The following is a 26,104-nucleotide window of genomic DNA, read 5'->3' as shown; positions in this document are numbered from 1 at the left end:
AACAGAAAAGTTACTGTATAGTTCCTTATAGATTGTAAGCTCATCGAGGCAGGGCCTCTTCTAATACATTACATAGCAGGCTTATCCTACCTCTTCTAACACAGCACATCGCAGGCCTATCCTACCTCTCCTAACACATTACATTGCAGGCCTATCCTACCTCTCCTAACACATAGCAGGCCTATCCTACCTCTCCAAACACATTACATTGCAGGCCTATCCTACCTCTCCTAACACATAGCAGGCCTATCCTACCTCTCCTAACACATTACATTGCAGGCCTATCCTACCTCTCCTAACACATAGCAGGCCTATCCTACCTCTCCTAACACATTACATTGCAGGCCTATCCTACCTCTCCTAACACAGCACATTGCAGGCCTATCCTACCTCTCCTAACACATTACATTGCAGGCCTATCCTACCTCCCCTAACACATAGCAGGCCTATCCTACCTCTCCTAACACATTACGTTGCAGGCCTATCCTACTTCTTCTAACACAATATTAATCATGTCTGAAAACTGTTACATACGCCCATAATCCTATATTATCTCTAACTGTCCATGAAATGTCTGTAAATTGAATGTATAATCTCTGTTCATTTAACGCACCCATGTATTATTATTACTCTGTTCCCAGGACCTACTTGAAACGAGAGGTAACACTCAATGTATTACTTCCTGGTAACACATTTTATAAATAAACTTGCACTCCAGTGAATGTATTTATGAATAATTAGCCGACATTTCGGCTAACACACAAGCCTTTATCAAGACAAACAAGACAATATCAACCACCCAGAATACTGTATGTTAAGGCCCATGTTTACTAAGCAATGCTATCCCATAATACACCTTCCAGCGCCTGAAAACACATTATGGCCCATTCAAGGGAACGGTCTGCAAGTGTTTTTCCCGGCGCCAGAACACAGAAGTAGAGCACTGCTTAGTAATTCTGCCCCTCGACATTTCATGAACTTGCTGCTGGGGGGGACCTGCAAAGCCATTGCTGTTAGTGACAAAGTTTACCTCGCTTAGATCGGGGGAACCCCTTTTCAGCTCTCCAGCCATTACCAACACAGACTTTAAGGCACGCAGACCGAAGTCATAATGATGCTGCTTGGACAGCTGCTCCCTTGCCAGCTTATATAGCACGGTCATCTTCTTAGCAAGATTCTGAGCCGGACCATGGGGAAAAGAGGAAATATCACTGGAAATGGCACGCCCAGGCACACAAAACGCCTGGCAAGGCAGACCAAAACATAACCTCACCAGGGTGGGGGAGAGGGGGGGGGGGGGGGAATAAGGTTATTTGAAAACACTGCTAAACAAATTCAGGACAATAGGGCTCATTTGCTAAACGGTGCTACTCATTATCACATGGTGACAGCTAGCATCGCCTAATGAGCAAACCCCCATGTGTCTTATTGTTTCAGTAGAGAAGAAGCAGGCATCAAGGTGAGAAAGGCAGTATTACTGCCGAAACGTTGCATTTCTTGGCACATTAAACCCTTTTCACTGCTGATTAAGACCGTGTGCCGGCTTCTTCTTCTCTACTGGACCATTTTGGGGACTTCAGGAGCTCCCCAGAACCAGCGCACCGGCAGCTAAGTACCCCACTATCACCTGAATGTCTGAGTGCGTGCACAACCCTCTTTCTTATTGTTTCAGCACATCTGCTTGTAACTGAAGGCTGATTAAAGTATATTGTTCCTTTAATGCTCTAAGAAAACTTTTCAAGACAGTCGTCTAGTTTTTTTCCAGCTAGATTAATTGCAATGACAAGAAGTCTTTTAATGCTCTAGTACAGGGGGTGCGCAAACTGGGGGGCGGGAGATTTTTCTGGGGGGCGCGGGCGGTTGTAGAGGCCCCGCGCTCTTCCACAAGGCACTTAAATTAAATGTCGGGGAATCGCGCGAGGCCTCTGCAACACTCAACTTACTATGATTCAGATGGCTGTGTGAAGCATCGCCATGGCAACACGGCGTCAAATGACGCCGCGGGTCATGTGACGTGACGTCGCACACGTCAAATGCCGCAGCGGGTCACGTGACGTCACAAGCGTCAAATTATGCTGGGGTCACGTGACATGACCCCGCCGTGTCATTTGATGCAGCTGCAAGGTAGAGTGGGGGGGAGAGGGGGCGCGAGCACCAGGGGAGCAGGCAAGCCAGGGGGGCGCAGCAGCAAAAGTTTGCGCTCCCCTGCTCTAGTACAGGGGTACTTTAGCACAAGTGGCTCAATCAGTGGCTCAATTGAAGACTGCACCACCTGTGCTGAAGCAGGGATATCCTTAAAACCTGATCTGTTGGTGGCCATTGAGGACTGGAGTTGCCCCCCCCCCCCCCCCTGTTCTAGCATATGCACTAAAAAGAATCACAAAGTAGCCAGACAATGAAACTAGTTACCTTGGCCAAGAGAAATCCTTCCGAAAAGAGCATGATCTCACAGATCTGCTGGAGATCCGGCACAATCACAACCACGGGCCTGAACAGCGCCTTCACAGATTCCGGCAATTCTGTGCGGCCGGCGTAGCCGGGGTTCATCGTGATGAAGATACCCATCCGAGAGTCCAGAGCGATTTCCTGCCCCTCAAACTGTGAAAAGAAAAGGTGGGTCACTTCGATACAATGTATGTAACTTGACTCATTGACAGGGTTAGTTTGACCCCTTCTCTGCCAAAGGAGCCAGCAACGCAACTACAAGCCCGCCTGGCAGAGAATAACCCTGTTATTTATTTCAATACATTTGCTCTGATGAAGTTTGTAACTAAACATGGAGTAAGCACAGTGAATGTCCAGAAAGGCCGCACTTATAGTGCCGGCGACGCGACCGATTAGGTCACCCGTCGCCACTAGCGAAAGTTATATTGTAGCTTTAAGCGACGTCGCTGGCGACAAGGCCAGTGACATCACGAAGGTGGCAGGCAGCGCTCTCTGATTGGTTTAGAGACAGTCACACGTGGCGACTGTCTCTAAAAAAAAATCTAATTTACCCGGCTTCAAAATTTTTGGGCACTCCGTCGCCGTCGCGGTCCCCAGGCACTATAAGCGCAGCCTTAGTATGACTACAGACATCAAAGTAATCATTAGGAAAAGGAGTTCCTGCCCTGAAGAGCTTACAATCTAAGTAGTGCAAGAACTTACAGAGACAGTAGGAAGGGGTTATGGTAAGTGTATATGCAAGGGGTCAAGGTAAGTGCTTATGAGATGTATAATACTAGCCAAGGGACTAGTAATTTGGAGTTACTCAAATGCTTCATTAAAGAGGTGTGTTTTAAGATAGACTTAAAGAGTGTAGAAGGTGCTAGTCGGATATTGAGGGGAGGGCCATTCCAGGGGGGCAGTAAGTGAGAAAGGTTTTAGGCAGGAAAGGGCTTTAGATTCATGCATTCCTGACACTTGATGTATAATAGGACAGCACCTTATAGAAGAGAGATCCTGGACTAAAACTAGTCTGGTTTAAACCTTCAATGCCCTGACTTCCACATGTCTAAACTGTTATAGATGTATTATTTCCGAGATGCCCTCATAAGATCCTTGCTTTATAGTACATTGGAGCCCCACCCAAACAGCAAAGAGATTCATTTTCCTAGGGCTCGGGAAGGGTTTGGAAGGTACTGAAGGTGAATCCTAGGGATCCAGCAGCAGGCAATACTGACCTGAAACCTTTTTAAGTGATGTATTAAGGCATTTCGAATGGTCTGTATCTGAGACGAGATCACAGAGAGCACAGAGGCATCTATACGATTGAACTCATCGAAGCAGCCCCAGGCGCCACATTGGGCAAGGCCAGAGAAGATTTTACCCACTGCCTGCAAACATAAAGCCATGTTAGAAGCGCATATCCAGTTGTCATTCACCAACACAATGAGAGAAAAAGACATCATTTCCAGAACGGGCTAAAATTAGAAGCCATGATATACTTTCATATACATCAATCCTTTGCATTGGCTACTGCAATGTGCAAAATTGGTTTCTGTGAGGAGGATTAATGTTAAAACAAAATGATCCCTTTTGTCTAGTGAGAAATTATAGCATGTAAAATTCCTCTGAGGATGAGATTCATAAACCGTGTGTAAATCCAGAAACTTGTCTGCAATCCATCTATAGGAACTACACAAAAAGCCATGCAAAGAATTCGTGGATGGTGGTGCATCTGCCTGGAAAAAATAGCGTGGGACCAAACTTGCAGGAACTGGGTACAAAATAAATTTATTGGCACATAAAAAACAGCAACAGCAACTCTTGACGCGTTTCAGCCGCACCGGGCCTTTGTCAAAGAGACACAAAAAGCCAGGTGTTTTATATACTAATAGAACAAGGTAAGAATCAAAAATCCAGCCGCTCCATAATACAAAAAGTAGGCACTCACAAGCAAAAAAGGGGTTAAAAAGGTATACTTTAATGAACTACATAAAAAACAAAAAAACAGACAGTACTAACTACTCTCCCACATGTTTCACGCCTACTGAAAGCACCACAGTAGGCGTGAAACATGTGGGAGAGTAGTTAGTACTGTCTGTTTTTTTGTTTTTTATGTAGTTCATTAAAGTATACCTTTTTAACCCCTTTTTTGCTGGTGAGTGCCTACTTTTTGTATTATGGAGCGGCTGGATTTTTGATTCTTACCTTGTTCTGTTGCTGTGTATGAGAATCTGCTTCACCACCGGATGCCTGGAGGAGACGCTTTTGGCAGCGTCAGGGCAGCTGCAGCAAGAAAGGATGACCAAGGCGGCGTATCATCGTGAGTAAAGGGTACTCCACGCCGGGCATAGCCAGGGTAAGGGGGACGATAGTGACTGCACCTCACAATAGGTTGTCCCCCCGTGTCCCCTCCTTGTCACCATTATCTATCTGAATACAGAAAACTGCAGCCCCTTAATCCTTTATTTTCCGGTGTCAACTCCTATTATCACTTTACTACTGCCTAAAGGCTTTATTTCCAACCTCCTGGAGCTTTGACACGGTTTTTTCTTTGTTCTGTTTTATATACTACTCTTATTTATTATTTATGTTGAGCCATACTGTCTTTGATATTTTGAGTGCATTGTTTACCTTTTAAATTGAATATAAACATGGAATTACACTATTGGCATTTTTAAAAAAAAGTTTTCTTTATAAGGTGTGCCTATACCTACTTTCATTCTGTGTATATATTGTGACATAGTCCCAAGATATTAGGCAGCTTTCTGTCCTATTTAGATCAGAAAGTGCAGCCACAGAGTAAATGTGATCCATCCCACAGCTTCACAGTTGCTGTAGATGGTGGATGGGAAAGACAGACCAGAATTCACAATTATTCTAATTTCCCTCACCTGCCCTCCTATTTGAGGAACGTGTACTTAAGGCAGTTATCCTACTGCCTCTGCCTCTCTTAGAGCCTAGGGGCTTGGGCTGCTGCTAGCAGCCAGATAGGGGAGGACCTTCCCCCTGCAAGGCAACAAAAACCTTCTTCTTATGAATTCTGGAACCTATTATGAATGTTCGTATATATATTTAGTATAAATGTTCTATATTTCGTATAGTTGGAAAGCGGATAAGCCGCCCAACCCTAGAGAAGGAAATCTCTGTCTAGTAAGTGCTCCGATTGAGCAGGGTTTATTTTGTGATGTGTTTCAGTGAAAGTATGGCAGACCCCTGCTGGGACAGAATAAAGCAGGCAGAAGCCTGAATCATACGATGTTGTGCCACGTATTATCGGTTTAGTTACCCTAAAAGACTGTCATAAAGAGCTCGGACTGACGGCATGGCAACTTAGGGAAGTCGTTTGTCACATATGATGGAGAATTCAGACAGACACTGAAAGGTTTGAGAGTTAATGTTGGGGTCTAAAATGGCCGCCCAGTCGAAGATCAGAACAGACTCTGCGAGTAAAGTCTATCCCACTGTGTATGACTACCAGTTGTGCTTACAGCATACACAGGGAAAAGTATGAAAAGTATTGATGCAATAGTGCATCCAGAGGTCAATATATAGAACTGCAGATAGAAAAAAGACCAGGGAACCGGGCTGTGTTTCCATAACGTTTACTGTATTATCAGAAAGGGGTTGGTCATTTCATTGGAATGTTAAGTTGGAAACCAAATATTTGCTTCATCATCATTCATTTTATATTGAGAGCAAGAGAGAGACTTATTATCTAGATGTGATGCTGAGGGCTGGGATTATGCACAATGCACAAAAGTCCTAACTCCCTGTTTCTCGGAGTTGGAGACACCCATCAGTGGTAGGAAGAGTTACTAGGGGAATTTATTCTATGTGCCTTGAGTCATAGGTTTGAGAGAGGAAACAGATGTGACTGGCCTGGGCAGGTCGACTGAATTAAAAGTTTATGGGATAATACTAAACATTCTTTGAGGTTACTCATCACATAGGTGCTGAATGAATGATTTACAATGACACTTACTTTGTAATCCATGCCTTCACCGCAGTTTGTTACTACACACAGCAATCCCAGGGCTTTAGCCAGATCTTTGGTTGTCTCGGTCTTACCAGTTCCTGCTGGGCCAGCAGGCGCACCACCTAAATACATAGATAGCGCCTGGTACAGAAAAATAAAACAACAGCTTTAATGCAAAAAAAAACCGAAATCTATCCTGCATATTTACATATTTCATTTCAAATTATTATTATTATTATATTTACAGTCAAAAGAGAGTGTCGGGATGCGCTCCTGAATAAATGGGTGGTACTGAGTGCTACATTCAAATGCAGATACTGCAACTGCAGGTGTATTTACTATACCCCGGTGTGGAGAGAATGGCACACCAGGCTTGAATAAATAATAATAATTAACTTTTAGCATATTTATGGTTATTTTGTAGTTCTATTAAGGTCTGTGGACATCTGAAGAGGAGATGTGTGACGTCTCCAAAGCTCTCGCAGCTGCAGCATCTCTATGAAGAACACTCATGTTGGTCTGTTAACAGTAATCGCAACCGGCAACCACCCTTCATTTCCCGGACCGCCGCACCAATCTATTAAGAGTCAACAACGTGGAAATGAAGAAATGAACTAGTCTCATTAGAAGTAACAGACATACACTTGATAGTGTGGCCCCTTGGATCACATTTGCTGGTCACTTTCCCCATGGTTCATTATCGGAGAGTACATGACAATCTCTATGGTTATCAATAACGCTCATGGAAGTATCCTTTTATATATGTCACCACCCCCTATAACTGAAGTGTAGCAATTCCTCTTATGTGATCTTTGTTTTAAATCACCCGCAGAACATCCGAAACCTGAAGAGTATATATGCCAATGATGGACATTCATCCTAACGCGCCCCTTCGCACCTCCCCTCCGCCCTCTTTCCCACTATCCCATTTCTTTTCTGTTCCTTCCATGCCTCATTAAAACAGTGTTAAAACTGAAAATAAAGTGTTAAAAAAAGGCAGATACAATAATAATAATAATAATAAAAACTAGAAACAACGGCACAGGTTTCTTTTAAGCAAACCAGTGAAGTGCTTTTTGATCTTGCTTTTCTGACGTTAGAAAAGCAGTTATTTGCTAAATACAACTTGCCTGTTACATCTCTCATTGTAATTACACGATTATGCAAAACAAAAGAAAGAACGGGACTACGGTTACATTCAAGTGAAATGCAAAGTGCAGGAAGACCTATAGATCGAATGAACATTAACATACATTAAAACATATTTCTTATCTGCTGAATGCACTGTACCTGTGTAAGAGTTAGGTATATCCGATCAGTCAGTGGGGTGATAACCAGTCTCCCATTTAGACCCATGTATTCATAACCGTAGGCAAAGGTCCCAGTGCACTGGCGTACATTAAGATCATCGGGTTCTCTGTCCCAGTAAAAACGAAGCTGGCTTTCCCACTCAAACTCCCGGGCATCCATAATACTGACAAAGAGAAATGTATCCACCATACAGTAAGTAACAGTCACTGCCAGCAGTATCACGCACGCGATTACTCAGTGTAACATAACGTTTGTTTACCTGTCTCTTACGAATATGTCCACTATGTCTCGGGCATGGACGTCAATGATAAGGACGGAGTTATACTTTTTTCGATCGTTTCTGCTTAAAGGCTTTGTGATTCGAGTGACCAGTTCGTTAATCTGTTGATGCATCTTCTTAGCGTAATGTTTCAGGGCTTGCTTATCTCCCTTCTTGATTTTGCAGAAGACATCCCCCACTTCCCAGGTCCACCAGACCTGGTTACCAGCCAGCACAACCATCCCCTGGTACGAGAGCATCCAGTCAACCCTGTGAGACATGGATCGTGATTCACGGGTGTCAAGAAAGGAGTTGTGTAGTTTTCAGATCTCATGAACAACAACCTATATCCATTCTATATACACCAGCAACAAAGGCAGAAGTATACCTACCGTATGATTATAAACAACAATGTATTTCATTCATAGGAATACAAACCATTTGTATGTATGTATCCATGTATATGTATGTAATGTACTGTATGTATATCTCGATATATATGTACTGTATATATACCACCTTGAGAAAGGTCCCACTGGGGGACCGAAACGTAGTTTTTTGTGTCTTCTATCAAATATAGAAAATGTATGATTTACTTACCTGCAGTATCGTATGGTGTATATATATATATATATATATATATATATATATATATATATATATATATATATATTGTATGTATGCAATGTACTAGATGTAATGTATACATATCTCCATATATGTAATGTACTGTATGTATATCTCCATTTATATGTATGTAATGTACTGTATGTATGTATGTACTGTATGTATATCTCCATTTATATGTAATGTACTGTATGTATATCTCCATTTATATTGCGCTCACTGTGTACTCGGCGATTTCTAAAAGAGGGAATACAGGAAGTTATAATACAATAAATGCAGCAAACAAAATGGGATAATAGGAAGGGAAATCCCTGCCCCGTAGACCTTACAATCGAAGTGTTATGTTGGGAGACTAACAGAGACTGCAGGTGAGGGAATAAGTGCAGTAGGTGGCAGTGCTTGGCCATTTATATTTATGAAACGTGGATGCTGGTTGCATTAATGCTGTGATTAAAATCTTAATTTATTATTCCTTCCGCTGCAAAAGAGCATTGAACACAGTTCTATTCAGGTTAGCATTAACCTTTTTGCAGCTAGGGTGGGAGCACCAACCCATTGCAAAATCTTAAGGAAGACAAATGGCTTTTATCTTTGTTATACGGAGTACCATATTACAAATACACAATATGTATTTATTTATAAAATATTTAACCAGGAGAAAAATACATTGAGAGTTACCTCTCGTTTTCAATTATGTCCTGGGAATTAAATTGTAAGCTCTTTTGTAAATAAATTCACAGTGCCTGCATTCGCAATATGCTGTCCTATGTTTGCAAGAGCAGCGCTGTAAATATGATGAGCATTAATATTTGCCACTGTGGCCGTACCTGCTCTTGTCCTCGCAGTATCTAAATATAGCCTCCTTTGTGATGAGTCTGTTGGTCCTCCTCATTTCCTGCAGAACGGCGGTCATCCAGTCCTCGACACGTCCTTCAGCGGCTATGGCCTGGCGGAATGCCATAACCTCCCCTTCAGCCGAAATCATGGCAGTAGCCACCGTCTCACCCGTATCACCCACTTGGAATTTCAGGGATGCTATGTTATCATACATCTGAAAAAACAGGACAGTTTGTGGAGAGGACTCAACCAGACATTAAAATCAAATTATGGCGGGTAACAAAAGTGACAAAAACTCTTCACCGTACAGTAAATAAAAATACCCCTTGTGGTGCATTCGCATGTCTCAGACAGGTCTGCAACCCCTGTCTTTCCCCATTATCGCTTAGCAAACAGTGCTTTCACTGCAACCAGGGATTCTGGGTAATGACATGCAAATGAGCACAGTGGTGAGGACTCCAAACTTGAAACTTATAAACGACTTCAGAGAATTACTTACTGTAAACAGAAGAAACTGCCAGGTGAATGGGACACATTCTCTGTCTCACAGAATTGTTCAATAAAAATGTTCTTTTTTTCATCCTAACCCCAAAATTAATCAGGCTCACATAATATAAAACCCCATCAGGCCCATTCTAAACAAACTCTACATTATTTGCCTATTTACAACTTCTAGTTAAATCAGGGGGTTCTCAACTCTTCCCCCCACACCCCCCTCCAGGTTTCCAGGATATCCCTGCTTTAGCACACTGAGCCACCTGTGCTGAAGCAGGGATATCCTTAAAACCTGACCTGTTGAGTGAGTCTTGAGCACTGGAGTTGAGAACTCCTAAGTTAAAACATTAAAGTTATACACAGCAATATAATACAAAAATACGAAAAATACCTCCAGGAAATCCAGATTTTCTAATTAAACTTCTTTCATGTTTATTTAGAAAACATCTTTATACAGAGCAACGTTTCGGCATGCAAAGGTCTTCATCAGCCGAATATTACCATGATGAAGACAACTGAATGCTGAAACGTTGCTCTGTATAAAGATGTTTTCTAAATAAACATGAAAGAAGGTTTGATTACAAAATCTGGATTGCCTGAAGGTATTTTTCAATATCTACCCGTATACAGCTTACAATATTCAGCTTGCCTTTCTTAAAACCAAGGGGGGGTGTCATGAGACGGCCAAAGTTTGGAGAACGGAACACATTGTTTCGCTGAAACCTTGCACCCGTTTCCCCCCTCCCCCCCCCCCCCCACACAATACCCAGCAGGCTACCTTGATTATATGCTCCTGCACACATGTGGGGTCGCTGCTGCCTAGGATACTGAGCAGCTCGTCATCCGATATGAAGAAAAACCGAGGGAAAGCATTTCTCTTAGAGTCCAGGTAATCATTCAAGCTTTTCTGACATTTTTCCAGGCCCTCGCTTAGGTTTTGTAATTCACCGAGGCGGTTAGGGGCTTGGCAACATCGCTTTATCACCGGATCTTTTACCGTTTCAGACATTATCTGTAGAGGAAGAGTCAATGCTGCCATTAGAACCCATGCCACAATGTGTCAAGTGATGTGCAGGAAGCGGAATGCCTTATCTCTCCTATACCATGTACCATAAATAATGACTGATTCACATCAGGGAAAGTGTCTAGTCCAGTGAGTTCCAACCTTTTTTGTTTGGAGGAACCCTTGAAGTATTTTGAAAAATCTCGGGGGATCCCCTATCTGGCTGACACATATATTATTTATCCCTTGCGTCTCACTCTTACTCCCTCTTTACCACACTCACTCCCTCATGACCCCAACTCTTCTCTCACTCTCGCCCCTACCTTCCGTCAATTACCCCACTCTCACTCAATCCACCCTACAAAATACATACCAAAAAAAAAACACCCCCGGGGGGAGGGGGGGCGGTCTGTGGTCCAAAGGAGGAACCCCTGAGACTGGTTCAAGGAGCCCCAGGGTTCACTGGTCTCGTCACACACACCAAGTGAAGAAGCCATGTTTAGAAGTGTAAAGGATTCACACATGGTTATACCAAATACATTGTCTGACTCACTTTTATACCTCTTTTCCCCATATTGTTATAGTTTAAGTAGGTTGAGAGTTATAAGACTGTTCATGGTCCCAAGGCTCAGCAAAGTATCCGTCCGCTCCTCCTTCTCTTACCATACACCCCACAACTGGAACAATCTACCGGAGACTCTCACAGCCGCTACCAGTCTAGGTTCTTTCAAAACTAAAGCTGTCTCATATTTTAATCTGGTCTGTAACTGTTACATACGCCTGTAATATATATTATCTCTTGAGAAAGGTCCCACTTGTCTTGTATATAATGTGTAACCCTGTTCACTCAATGCATGTATTTGTAACCATGGATTATTTGTCATCATAACTCTATGCCCAGGACATACTTGAAAACGAGAGGTAACTCTCAATATATTACTTCCTGGTAAAACATTTTTATAAATAAATAAATTTCACTAGTTATCACATTATTACTGTATTAAGTTCGAGCTAAGCACAGGAAGCGTGAAGATATGAAGCACAGACGATCGATCCTCTATGGACAAAATACTTTAACACTAATTAGTCTACGTGTGATCTCAACTATACAGCTGTTAGGGACAAATATACTCTACGGTGTAAACCCTGATATAATGTGTTAACTCCTCTATCCCTGCAAGCAACTGTGAAACCACTGTAAAACAATAACACATTTATGGGGAGAAAAGAAGTGTAAAAGATCTGCGATTCCACATAAATGAACCATAAAAAAAACAATATTTTAGAAGGTAGCAGTTAAAAATCTACAGGCCCACTTTCATAACATAATGGTATATGGGCTTTGTTGGGCTATACTAATGAATTCAGGATAGGGGGAGCATATTTGTAATGCATCATTTTAGTGCACTGTTTCTCTCTTATGAAGAGATACTAACATATCTTCATGTTTCAAGTGTGCAGCAAAAAAAACAACTGTAAATGCACAAAATTATCAAAAAAACAAAAAACAAATAGCAATGTAATTTATCCATAAAAGAATTACCATTGTTTTATAAACTATTCAGAAACAGGTTGCACGTTATTTTCAACATGTTCAATCCCTTTTGCTGCTAGAGGTGAGAGAAATACTTGCCCTTTTCAATATTTTGTCAATATTGTCAAATTTTTTGGCTTCTTCTGGCAACTGTGACCGGATGTCACCTCCAATAAAAATGCTTTCAAGATACATCCATTTCCGCTGAACCACCATCCACACCTGTGAAGCAGCACAGCAAAACATCAATGAGAATTCCCAGTAATTACCTTCGGGGTGAAATATTAGCTCTGATGGCAACAAATGCTTGGTTACCTCAATAACTTCTCCAATTAAAGAGAGGGTTTTTTCCCAGAGCTGCACAGAGTTTAGGAAGGGGCCCGCGAACCGACTTCCTGCTATGCTTTGCAGATTCATGGCGTTATCGTCAAGAATCTGAAGGATATCATCAACGGATCCCAGTATATTGCCACGATCCTGAGTTCCCTTGATGTATCTTTGCACAGTAAATTTCATATTTTCCCACAAGTCTACAATATCCTTCACACCCTGGTTAAAAAAAAAAAGAAGAAGATAAAAGACGGCATTTAGTTACATGGAATAAGAACAAGACTGCTAAAAGTTACAAAGTTTCTATTTCAACAATTTAGCCAATAATATCCTGAGAGGCACGTTGGTAACTCTGTTGTTTTTTACATACATGTGCAAAAGATAAGGAAACCTTGACAAAAATGTCAAACAGTATGACATACGGACAGTACATTATAGGACCCGATCCAATGTGGTCATTCTCCCTCTCACAGAGGTACATGAGATTTTTATCAGGTAGTGTTAGGACCTGCAATTTGGGTCCTGCCTTGACGTGGCTGCAGGCTTATAACGCTTATAACTAAATTACCCTAACTCATGATAATATCAGCACTGAAGTATTGCAGTACAGGCAGTCCTCGTTTTACAACGCTTCGCTTTACAACGAATGGCTTATCCATCGCTGTGCAATGCATACCTATATTCATTTTTACAACGCCAAAATGGCTTATCCAACGCTCTTACGACGCTTTGCAACATTGTGCATGTGTGTATATATATATACATACACATACACATAAACAACGTTGCAAAGGGTCGTAAGAGCGTATATATATAATATTATACTATATAATATATTATTTATTATGTTATATTATATATAATACAGTATATACACTATATAATTTATGTGTGTGCTGCATATCTTATTGCGTGCATATCTTATTGCCTGCATAAAATATTTGGTGTATTTTAGTGTTAAAAATGCCTCCAGGAACGGAATCTTTCATTTAAACAGTGTTCCTATGGGAAAACGTGTTTCGCTATACAACGTTTCGCTTTACAACGCCATTTTGAGTAACGCATTGTGTCGGATAACCGAGGACTGCCTGTATGTATTTTGTCACATTGGATGTAGCTTTGGGCATTTTTGTCTTTTAGAGTATATTATAGGAGGACAATATTGGAGCCACTTAGCTGTAGGAGAAACGACAGGTAATTCCATAAGATTACATGACATATGCAATACATGTATTGGAGCCACTGGTGGCTGAAGTATAAACTACTATCACTGTATTATGTTTGTGCAATTGTGACATGTCTGTTGTTGGAGAACCTGTTATACATAGATTTGCTTGTTTGAGTTAATGGAATATTTAATGTCGATCAGCGCACATGGCTAAACTGCATTAAGAAGGAAAACTGAATGAGAACATAAGAGGTTATTTATATATATTTTTTACATAGGATTGAAGCAGGGGGTCTCCGGAGCTGAACCCCATTAATTACAGCTTCGGGGATCCCCTCGTTCACGAGGTACAGACCTCCGAAGGGGGTGCCGGGATCTCAGCAAAGTTTAAAGCTCCCGCACCACGCAGGCCAAATAGGAAGCCGCACCGGATGACGTTGCAGCTTCTTATTGGATCGCAGGGCGCAGGACCTTTGAAACTCCGCCATTACGCGAATCCTGCTAGCCGTGCGGCTACCGGCACAACCTACAGAGGTAAGTGTTTCCAGAAGCAGGGTGTCATGATAATATCATGAGATATTATGTATTTGAATCCATCTGGTGCTTCAGGGGTTAATGAGCTACAATTGGTTTAAAAATACAATATGTTGGGTCAGTACTTTTTCCGGGTTTCTGCTGGTCTTCAAAGAGGGCTTAATTCGGGGGGAGTGGGGGGCTGTCACCGGTGGCCCACTCAAGGTGACGTGTTGGTTTAGAAGGTCGTAAACACTAACCAGATACTGGTCTGTTGGCCTCAAAGAAAGCTAAATGTTGGTGAGCAATTACTGGTACATTCCAGAGAGAGGTGACACACCGCGTAAGCTTCAGTTAAGGACTTTATTAAAAATGAGAATATCATGTGACATCATCTGTCGAACATGCTGGGAGTTGCATGTGTGTATCCGTGGCACTGAGCGGCATATAATGATTGCAGACACGTCAGATTTAGAAGGTACTATGGGACAGATACCATTTGTTGCTCAAATTTAGGATTAAGATGGTCGTGATTAGTCTAGTTGCGTCCGCCATGAGCGCCTGAATGTACTGATGTAGCTCACGTGTGTAAGTATTAGAGTCGCGAAGTTATGAGTGCGGTTATATACTGAGGGAAGTTTAAACGTCGTTTTGTAAAAGTTATTTTTTACCCAGTCGTAAAACTGTCACTCTCATAGCCAATTTACGACGGGGGTTGGGCTTAGTTTGTTTCAATGGGGGGGAGGGTGGGGGAAATCTTACTTATGTCCCAGCAATTATTATAAAAATCAGATTTCAACAGAGGTGTGCTTGGACCAAACACATGATATCTCATCTTCATGAGCCAATTACCTCTCTGGGAGAAAACCTATAGCATTTGGGTGATGTAGTGTATAGGAATTTCTATGTTATATTTTATCCTATTATTTTGAGAAACTGTTCTGCATTTATTGTAATTGTAATTGTATTTGTTCTTGTAATCCTTTTTCTGTAACATAAGCACTGTATTTTTATAGATATTAAAACATTTAATAGGTGATGCTTTGGGCTCTAATGAACTGTTGCACGCTCTGGAGAGAGTATTTACATTTTCGGACACATTTGGCTACAACAGATTTTTGTGCATTAAGTGCGTAGTTTTTTTCTATCACAAACAGGGACCTGAGACCCTGGCAGGTTTATTAATTTTACATCTTTTATTTGCTTTTCTAGGGTGCTGGCAGCCTATATATATGATTGCAATTGAGTTAGGGTTAATATTAACTCATTGAAAGTACCTTGCGGAGGAGAAAGGCGAGTTGGCTAGAAAAACCGTGTGTGTTAACCCTGGCTGCATATCCAAGTCACGTGCCCACTTTGGTGCTGTTTGTGACAGGTGGTACGTAGTATATGGTGACAGATTTAGGGGAGATATTACTAATTTGAGGGACCTTGGCAAAGGGTGGGACCGCTTGCGAGATGTGTATTAACACTTGTCCCGTATGCAGGTCACGGTGTGCCGTACGTGACATACGTGGTCCCCGGAGCTGAAATTAATGGGATTCCGCTACGGAGACTCGCTGCATCAATTCTATGTAAAAAATAAAATAAAACTTGTGTATTACATCATACAATTATTTTGCCCCTGGTTTCCCGTGTTTGTTCTGTATCCCATCAAAATGTTCAATAAACAAAAGTAATAAAATAAATAAAATAACGAAACAATCGCCCCAAAAAAATGACACACTTGGATTGCCTCTTTAAATAACAAGCTTGAGAATAGTTAATATGTATAAATACAAGCATGTTACCTTCTCAATGCTTAGCTCCTTAACAGCTGATGCCACAATCTCGCTGATGACCTCCGCATACTTGTGAAGCTCCATAGCAAACATATTTTCCAACGTGAATGTCTCGAGGTTCAGCTCAAAACTTGTACTTGTTCTGACCATAAGATCTCTCCAGTGCCTGAAAGTACATTAACTGGTCAAACACCGCAGAGTGGAGAAACAGGACCGCACAGACCAGGGCCATTTTAAGCACCCACGTCTCCCTGCCACCTCTTCCCCTGCTAATGGTGTTAACCTATCTGATTTAATACTGACTAACCTTTAAAACTCGCCTCACACATCAAGCATCCCAATAGCCTGCACCCATGGCTATTGTCCCACACCCACTGTCACTCCTACCAACCATTGTGGCCAAGCGCTGCCATCTACAGTACTTATTCCCTCACCTGCTGTCTCCTGTAACTCTACCATCTTTCCACTTAGATTGTAAGCTCTTCGGGGCAGGGATTTCCTTTCCCATTGTCTGATTTTGCTACACTTATTGTATTATTATAATTTCCTGTACTGTATTCTTTGTGAAGCGTTGAGTCCACTTTTGGCGCTATATAAATAAAAATATGCATACATACAAAAGTGTGTTCAAACCTGTCTCTCAGAGCTTCATTCTTTAGATCAAGAAGCAAAGGGATGGACGCTTTAAACTCCTTCATTTTGGATTCTAGATAAAACGCCACTGGCAGGCTGCGGACTTCTTTGGATAGCTTTCTGAAAGCCTTGAGAAAGCCGTCGATTCCATCCTGAAGAACCTGAACATTTAAATTTGCCCACAGCATCTGCGACCATTCTTCTTCGGCAAGCTGAAATACAGCACACAACTGTGTGACTGACTCAAAGTGTTTAATATTACTCCATCTCTTGCATGAGTCCCCATTGGTGAAGGGATTGACCATGCGGATTCTTATGGAGGCAAATGATCTTAAATTGACAAACCTTTTGTGCTATGTATATTTCATATATCTGTCGTAAGCCCCTCATTTCCTTCTGCACTTGTATGAGGTCAGGATACATTGTAATGGACAGGTCAAACAGCTTTTCAGCATTCGCCAATTCCTGGCGGTTCTTTTCCTGCTTTGCTAACTTTTGTTCAAACACTGCCAGGACCTGCAATCCTGTGAACGAGTCAGAGAACATTATTGCACTTGTTCAATTGATTTGTCTGCCTGCTGATGTATTTATTTTTATTTATTTATAAAAATGTTTTACTAGGAAGTAATGCATTGAGAGTTACCTCTCGATTTCAAGTATGTCCTGGACACAGAGTTATGATGACAATACATGGTTATATTAAGTGAGCAGGGTTATACATTATATACAAGACATTGCATGCACAGTTAGAGATAATATATATTACTAGCTGAGAGACCCGGCGTTGCCCGGGATGTAAATGCGTAATAGGTAGTATTATTTATAAATGGTGGAACAATAGGTGACTGTTTGTTGTAAAGGTTGGATAATAATATTGAAAAGAAAGATGGAATAAAATGTAATACGATGTTGTATAAAAATGGTTCATTGTAAACACACCACAGTACAATGTATATTTTGGTGACATAACAGATGTAAAAATGTGAGGCGTGTGTCCTGCTAGGGTGTGAGGCGGCAGGTGGCGCGTGGATTGTGAGTGCTGTCTGTGAGTGGGGGTCCTGCTAGGGTGTGAGGCGGCAGGTGGCGCGTGGGTTGTGAGTGCTGTCTGTGAGTGGGGGTCCTGCTAGGGTGTGAGGCGGCGGGTGGCACATGGGTTGTGAGTGCTGTCTGTGAGTGGGGTCCTGCTAGGGTGTGAGGCGGCAGGTGTCGCGTGGGTTGTGAGTGCTCTCTGTGAGTGGGGGTCCTGCTAGGGTGTGAGGCGGTGGGTCAGTGATGTCGGTGCGTAGGGGCGGGAGGCAGCAGGTGTGTGTGGCGGCAGGTATAGGTCGTGTGTGGCGGGAGTCTGTTGAGTGCATGCAGCGGCTGTGAGGCGGTGGGTGAAAGGCAGAGGCGGGCGGAGTAAGGGCGGGTGAAAGGCAGAGGCGGGGAGGCAGGCGAAGATCAGTGGACAGGAGGGGGGTGACAGTGGCCAGGAGGGGGGGAGTGTGGCCAGGAGGGGGGTGACAGTGGACAGGAGGGGGGGTGACAGTGGACAGGAGGGGGGGTGACAGTGGACAGGAGGGGGGGGGGCAGTGGACAGGAGGGGGGGGGGCAGTGGACAGGAGGGGGGTTGGTTTGGTTTAAATTGACGGGTCCCTCCTCTCCACTCCCCCTGTATCTTTCTCCGCTCCTGACCCCCCCCCCCACCCCCCATGTGTAGCTCCGGTCCCCACTCTACAGTGTCTGAGACACAGTGTAACACACACACACACGCACACAGACACACACACAGTGTCCCACACACACACTGTCACGCTGTGACACACACACACACACAGACACACACACACACACTCACTCACTCACACACTCACACACACTCACCTCTCCTTCTGGCCGCCGCCATGTTAGTTAGTCCGCGAGGGAGGAAGAGGTCCTTCCGCCGCCATCTTAGGTGCCGCGTGGCAGCGGTAGGCTGCCCTGGCCAATGCCTGTCCCCGCGCCAGGGAGGTGAGCGGGAGGTGAGTGGGAGGTGAGGGGAGGTGAGCGGAGGGAGCGGGAGGTGGGTGGAGGGAGCGGGAGGTGGGTGGAGGGAGCGGGAGGTGAGTGGAGGCAGCGGCAGGCTGCCCTGCCCACTGCCTGTCCCCGCGCCGGGGAGGGAGTTGAGCGGGAGGGAGGTGAATGGAGAGGGAGGTGAATGGAGCGGGAGGTGGAGGGAGTTGAGCGGGAGGGAGGTGAGTGGAGAGGGAGGTGAGTGGAGCGGGAGGTGGAGGGAGGTGAGTGGAGAGGGAGGTGAGTGTGATGGGGGGGGGTGGAGAGGACAGAGAGAGGTGTGTGTGTGTGTGTGTGTCTCTCCCCCTGTGTGTCCTTTGGCCCGTCACTCCGCCTCAGGCCAATGAGAGGTGTGCGGGGGCGGGCCAATGGACCAATGAGATTTCTCCTAGGGACACCGGACATCCAGGCAGGCAGGCAGGCAGGCAGGCAGGCAGGCAGGCATACAGTGCTTTCACTAATATAGTATAAGATGAGCGTATGTAACAGTTACAGACCAGGTTAAAATGTGAGACTGCTTTAGTTTTGAAAGAACTTAGACCGGTGGTGGCTGTGAGTGTCCGGTAGATTGTTCCAGTTGTGGGGTGCAAAGTAAGAGAAGGAGGAGCGGCCGGATACTTTGCGGAACCTTGGGACCATCTCCCTTACTTTGATTCAGATGGCTGGTATGACGCGTCGCCATGGCAACGTGGCATCAAATGACGCCACGGGGTCACATGACATCACATGGCCCGCGGTGTCAAATGACGTTGCAGGGTCACGTGACGTCATGACTCTGAGGCGTCATTTGACGCTGTATACAAGGTGAAGGGGAGCACGAGTTGTGGGGGAGAGCAGGCAGGGGGGCGTAGGACAAAAAGTTTGCGGACCCCTGCTCTAGGTGAAGGATGTAAATAGAAAGCCGTCATTGAGATCCCGTGGGTACTGGCTTTGGAGCTTGTAAATGTCTCACACCTCAAAAGGCGTTTGTCCCAGTCACCTTTCCTGGGGCCAATTTTATGATGGTCCATGCCCCGAAAACGTAACATCTTGATGTCTCCCGAGTGTGACTCATTTATGTGGCGGGGGACTGGTGTGTCAAGTCTGTTCCTTCTGTGTTAGAAGCCCCAACAATAATTCGATAGGTTCTTGATAACTAAGCTACTTAAACTGTTAATGATGCTGTTAAAGTATGTTTTAGTATAGCCAAGAGGATATATGGTAAGGAATCATTGCAAGCAGCATCTAATAGGACATAGGACATTTTACCATTTTCAAGGTCGTCTCCAACAGCACCAGGTCCTTCCACACGGAACAGGTCTGCAAACTGGACCAGCTCCGTCTTGTAGTCCTTAATTTGATTTTTGGTGATCTATGGGAAAGAGCAGTTTTGGCAGATATTTATTGATACTGTATTTTAGAGCAGGGGTCCTCGACTCCAGTCCTCAAGCCCCCCCCCCCCTACTCCTCTCACCCCCCACCAGGTCCGGTTTTCAGGATATCCCTTCATCAGCAAAGGGTGGCTCAATCAGTGGCTCAGTTTTCCACTGAGCCACCTCTGCTGAAGCAGGGATATCCTTAAAAGCTGACCTGTTGTGGGATCTTGAGGACTGGAGTCGAGAACCCCTGTCTTAAAGCATTTAAAAGCCTGTGCTAAAAACCAATTACCTGTGTAAAGGTATTTTTGACTTTTCCGAGGCTGTGATCCACGTGCATTGATTCTTGAAAGAGGTCTTCCCAGATGTGCGTGATTCTCTCTGCCAAATCTTTCTCTTCTTCTTCAAACTGGAGGAAATATAAGATGTGGTTTTTAATCCAATTAAATGAGAATGCACTGGCCACATCCCTGACCAAATTCAACCAGATTTGCTCACCGCTGCATACATCAATTTTTTTTAATTTATTCTAAGATCATTAATAATAGCTGATCGGGACAAGACGCAAACTACTACATGTGCACCCATGGGTGGGATGTGCGTCCAATGGGAGTGATGATTAATGTAAGTTTCCAGCTACCTTTGCAACACTAGTGAACACCATGTTTGATAAAAGCAATACATCGGGTAACGTTTATTAATGACATAACATTGCCCATTCTCTAAGGTGGAGGATCCAAACTCCAGTCCTCAAGGACCAATAACAGTTCAGGGTTTAAGTGTGCCCCAGCTTGAGCACAGGTGGTTCAGTCAAAATGATCGGGTCATCTCTGCTAATGAGAGGATTGTCTTACAGCAGCAGGCCAAGGTGCCGATTAAAATTTTTTTTTTTTTTAAACATTTCCTTCCCTTTAATATGCGCATCAATACAATCCACACAATGATAAGTAATTGGCTAAGTTGCCGATCGATCTGTTCTCTTGTGATCGATCAGCGAAGGTTCAGTTTGGGGGTTCACTAAATGGCCGTCAGTGCAGCTGAAGAGGACCAAAGATGCAAAGTTCTGTGGGGAAGATCATGTGACCAGGCAGTCACTAGATACAATTGGTGCACTGCTAGCGAGACGGCGGGGCTCAAAAAGGGGTGTGCCAGAGCTTGTTTCAGGAGAGGAAGGGGGTGTGACTTTGTAAATGGTTGCTATAGAAACAAAAAATGCTTGTTACATTATAATACATTAAAAAAATTGTTTTTAATGCTACAAGTATTTTCTCCTAGTACAGAACCCATTTATTTAAAAAAAACAAAAAAAAAACCACGTAGGATATTGCTTGGTCTGAGGCTTTAAAACCCGGACTGGCCGCGGTCCTTGAGGACTGGAGATGGGAACCTCTGCGTTAAGGGCATGCACAGGAAGATGATGACTCCATTATGGGATGGTTAAGTAATAGTTTTTTCATATTATTCCACGTTTCTGATAAAAGACAACTACATATCATTATTGTGACTATTTCCGTGATGAAGGCACCTTCAACATGCTGTGCTAATAAAGGTACAGTGGCTGAAGTCATTATTGTGTATTTCTGTGGTCAAGGGATTTCCAACTAGTTTTGCAAACGGGCCGGTTCGAAAAAAAAACTAATTAGAGAGTAGACGGGCCATAAGAGTATTATAATGTCATTATGGATACATTTAAACGGCTTAGAAAGGAGTCTAGTTCAGGTGTGTGCAAACTTTTCAGTCTGCACCTCCCTGCCTGCTCTCCCCCACTGCTCGCGCCGCCGCCCACCCATTAGACTCCGGCGTCAAATGACAACGCAACATCATGTGACCCTGCGGGGTCATTTGACGCCGGGTTGCCATGGAGTCGTGTCACTGGAAGTCAAGGTAAGGGAGTTTCAGAGGCCTTGCACGGTTGACCCGGCGTTTAATTTAAATGCCTCCGGGGAAACGCAGGGCCTCTGTAACCGCTGCACCCCCCCTGCCCCCAGTTTGCACACCCCTGGTCTAGTTCAACATTTTCCAAGCATTTGTAACACCTGTGCCATATGTATCTACATTATCTTAGCTTACAAGTGAATTTCAGTGTGCACTGCAATTATAAGGAGCAGACCGTCCAAGGGCCACCCCAAGGCTCGCCCCAAGGGCCACCCAAAGGCCTAATGTGGGCTCAATTTGGTCCGTGGGTCACAATTCCAAAAGGCCTGCTATAGTCCTTACTCACCTTAATATTATACATTGTCAAGGTTCGGTATCTCTCCTGGATATCTCTGAATCTTAATTCAACCATCAAAGACATATCTCTAACCGCTGTGATGGTGGCGAGTACAAACTTGAGATCTTCAAGTGTGTCTGGGGTTTTCTTTAAATTTACAGACAATTTCTACAAAAGAAGAATGTTAAAAAGTTTGAGGATATGGAGAACATAAGTTTTTATTCTCCTATTTATCACATTGCCGCTAATGTTGCAAGCAGTGCAATACAAAGCAATACATTGTTTAAGCAATGGCTCCAAACAGCATTTAGTGATGGGGAGGTGAACCTTTCACTGCAAGTGCCGGCAACACATCTGTATTTAATTAATGCAACCCAGTTGCAATGGTAAACATGTACAAAATAGAAACAAACATTTGGGGTGTTCACAATGATGTTACTGGAGTTAAGTTACTATGTACTAGTGCTACATTCTTTAAAGGTGCTATTCCCCCAAAAACTGACATCTTGAAAATGAGCTCAATGTGATACCTTAGCTGTTTTCGATTTTATTTCAATTTTAAAAGGCCCACAGATTAGTGTCCACATCACTGCCGTTTTATTCTCACGTGCTCATCGCACCAGGGCTGTTTTCCATGCAGATTTCAAATAAATATTTAAGAAATGGTCTTATTTTGAGCTTCTTATATGAGGCTCTTTGAAGTCCAGCAATGTAAGACAGCAGGAGGGTATTTGCAGCCATGTAACTGCTCATTTCAGGAAATAAAACACGGGGGCACATACATCCAGTGCTGGTTCTGGTGTTAACCCTTATTGACTTGAATGGACATTTACACTTTAACAGGTGCGATAACCCATCCTGGCACTTCAAGCATGTGGCCCAAAGGCCTTTATTCTATAAAGTGCGAGAGTGCCGATCATGCATGTGCCCCGTATGGCAAACCCCATTTACTTCAATTACAATTATCCGTGCGATAACGCCAGATTGGTGTTCTCGCACCTAATAGCGGGGGTGCTCAACTCCAGCCCTCAAGCCCCCCCTCCTCAACAAGTTAGGTTTTCAGGATATCCCAGCTTCAGCACAGGTGGCTCAATCAGAGGCTCAGGCGAAAACTGAGCCTCTGATTGAGCCACTTGTGCTGAAGCAGAGATATCCTGAAAACCTGACCTGCTGGGGGGCTTGAGGGCCGGAGTTGAGCAGCCCTGCATTATAGAATAGAAGTGTCAAAATCAGTGAACCGGAAAAAAACTAGAGGGGTGAAAACAGACTCTTTATTCAACAATACGGTGAAGAAACCCAAACCCCTCCAGGGTACCTTGTACGTCACGAAAAAATGCCACCCCAAGGACCCTTATGATGTACACCGCACATCATTACCCTTCGCTTATTTTTTAGGGGATGTCCGCGATCGGCGCTGCCATCGCATAGCACACAGAAGGGGGGGGGGGGGCGTCCCTTCCCCGTTAAATCTGGTCACAACACGGGAACTGATCACATGATCGCTCCGAAGAGAGGTCACGTGATCACGAATTGCCAAAAGGTTTCGTGGCCACCGGGTTGCCATGACGCTCTGGCACTGAAAGGGTTAAGAAATGACCGTGCAGGGGGAGCTGGACCTTTAAATAACTGTCAGGCTGTTCTTCCTAATTACAGAGGTTCTCACAGCACCAGTGGCGGATTTCCCATTAGGCCCAATAGGCGGAGAGAAAGTGCGGGACCTCTGTAAAGGTCTCTTACCTCCTCCTCCGCCCTCCTCCTACTGCAGCATCGCCGCAGGAAATGGCGATGCATTGCCATGACATCGGGACGTCACATTACATCGCATTGTCCTGGTAACGTGTTATTACGCTGCAGGAGGAGGCGGGTGGCGCTGCATGAAGCGGCAGTGGCCCGGGCGTTAAAAAGGTAAGTGCCTACGGGCGGCAAAATGTTAAATCCGCCACTGCACATCACCCATCTGGAGCCTCATGTCCAATATAGCCCAAAATAGTCAACACGCTCCCCCAGGTGCCTGTGAAGATAAAACACATACCTCCAGCTCATTTCTGAGGTTGTATAGTTCTTCCCGTGCAGATTCATTGAGGAGTTTTCCAAGAGAATTCACCCAAGCTCTTGCATTCTTCTGCACGGTGTAAGCCAAAGGTGCCAGGTGCAGCCTGATGCATTGTTCATCTTTGATTAAAGGCTGCTGCGTCACCTCTTGAGCTATCCTAGCGTAGAACTGCAACTTCTCATCATATATGACGCAGGAGGGCTTTTTGGCAGCAAACTTCTCCATGACAATGGCTTTATCCAGCTTCCATAGAGGGCGGTATCTCTTCCACCGGTTGAGGTACTTTGCGAGGGAGCTGAGGAGTTTGTGCATGTTCTGGGAGATGACAATAGCTTGCTCTATGATCTGAGGGTTTTGAGAAATGTCACTGAAGAAACTGAAGACAACGAGTTCGTCTTCTTCTGCTCTCTGTGGAGGGCATTCAATGCAGGTCCCATGCATCCACCGTACAAAGCCCTGAAATCAGTGCGGGAAAGCGTTACAAAGAACCATAGAACCCAACACACACTCTATTTGATCCCAAGCATCACTTTGTCTCTATCCCAAACACGTTTATATCTCCTTTACCACACGCCCATCTACCACCTCTGATGACGCTTTTTCCTGAGTTTGCCAACCTTCATGGCATGTACCATTCGTTTTTTTCTGCTACCAAATGCATCCCCTGCCTGCAATCCATTCTCCTATATTTAAATAGATGACTAAGCATATAGGATTACACGATTGGTACCCTACACTCGGTAGTTACCCGGAGCCCTGCTGGCAATTCTAACTTTGCAGCCACTCTCCCGGCTATAGCTAATTTATGGTTATACCTTTGTGGTTTCCACGCATCCCCGGATGCACTGAACAGTCATCTTGTAGATTTCATTGGCATTGGGATGAAGGATTATCTCTGGAGCAGACAGGATCGTTTCGGCTTGGAAGAGTGGAACCTCCCCGAGGAGAACACCGTTAAAAGCCTGGAAATTTCTTCATCAAATGAAAAAAGAAAAAAAACAATATGAAGAAATGTTAGCTCACTGGACATCAAAAGGAAAATGAAGCGATCACAAAGATGCAATTTTCAAATGTTACTGAGTGACATCCTCCTAACCATTTTACTACAGAAAGAAACTCTCACCATCGATGAACCTTTATTTTTTAAGTCTTCGACTTGCAGGTCCTTCTAGATGTGAAGTGCTCCACGCACATTTTAAATGAAGAGTTTTCAATTTACATTTAACTTCACTTTTTAAGTTAAAATGAACAGGGTTATTGGATACCAAAAATGTGCCCTACAAAATCTTCATCACGGACCACTAGATTTATCGCAGATTACTGACTCGACTGTTCATCCCTTTAGGCAAAAAAGGATGGGTAGCCGTGCTGGTCCTCTCTTCCATGTAGTAAGAATGTTGGGAGAGGGAGTAGGGGGTCTGATACCTTTGATTGGACCAACAAGTAGTTGATACGTTACAAGCTTTCCAACATCTCAGGGTCTTTCATCGGGTAACCAGTCAGAGTGACTAAGCCACTGATTGAACCACTGAAGCAGGGCTATCCCTAAAATCTGGCCT

General features: G+C 43.9%; 1 protein-coding gene across 1 annotated transcript in view; it reads right to left on the bottom strand.

The window, feature by feature from the left end:
• DNAH10 (dynein axonemal heavy chain 10) overlaps positions 1–26,104 on the bottom strand; it is a 94,222-nt gene that overhangs the window by 47,025 nt on the left and 21,093 nt on the right. The window contains exons 19-36 of the mRNA XM_075568357.1: positions 25,361–25,517; positions 24,525–25,001; positions 22,502–22,660; positions 20,573–20,689; positions 20,174–20,276; positions 17,240–17,418; positions 16,895–17,106; positions 16,271–16,427; positions 12,785–13,018; positions 12,569–12,691; positions 10,711–10,944; positions 9,428–9,651; positions 7,974–8,243; positions 7,694–7,877; positions 6,410–6,544; positions 3,663–3,815; positions 2,410–2,598; positions 1,031–1,177 (exon numbers count right to left, since the gene is read on the bottom strand). Coding sequence (XP_075424472.1) covers positions 1,031–1,177; positions 2,410–2,598; positions 3,663–3,815; positions 6,410–6,544; positions 7,694–7,877; positions 7,974–8,243; positions 9,428–9,651; positions 10,711–10,944; positions 12,569–12,691; positions 12,785–13,018; positions 16,271–16,427; positions 16,895–17,106; positions 17,240–17,418; positions 20,174–20,276; positions 20,573–20,689; positions 22,502–22,660; positions 24,525–25,001; positions 25,361–25,517 — 3,454 coding nt within the window. The remainder of the gene's footprint in view (positions 1–1,030; positions 1,178–2,409; positions 2,599–3,662; positions 3,816–6,409; positions 6,545–7,693; positions 7,878–7,973; positions 8,244–9,427; positions 9,652–10,710; positions 10,945–12,568; positions 12,692–12,784; positions 13,019–16,270; positions 16,428–16,894; positions 17,107–17,239; positions 17,419–20,173; positions 20,277–20,572; positions 20,690–22,501; positions 22,661–24,524; positions 25,002–25,360; positions 25,518–26,104) is intronic.

This window comes from Ascaphus truei, chromosome 13, assembly GCF_040206685.1.
Source record: "Ascaphus truei isolate aAscTru1 chromosome 13, aAscTru1.hap1, whole genome shotgun sequence".
In the NCBI taxonomy this organism is placed as follows: domain Eukaryota; kingdom Metazoa; phylum Chordata; class Amphibia; order Anura; family Ascaphidae; genus Ascaphus; species Ascaphus truei.
The sequence above is the reverse complement of the archived record's forward strand: the minus strand, read 5'-3'. Positions and strand labels throughout refer to the sequence as shown.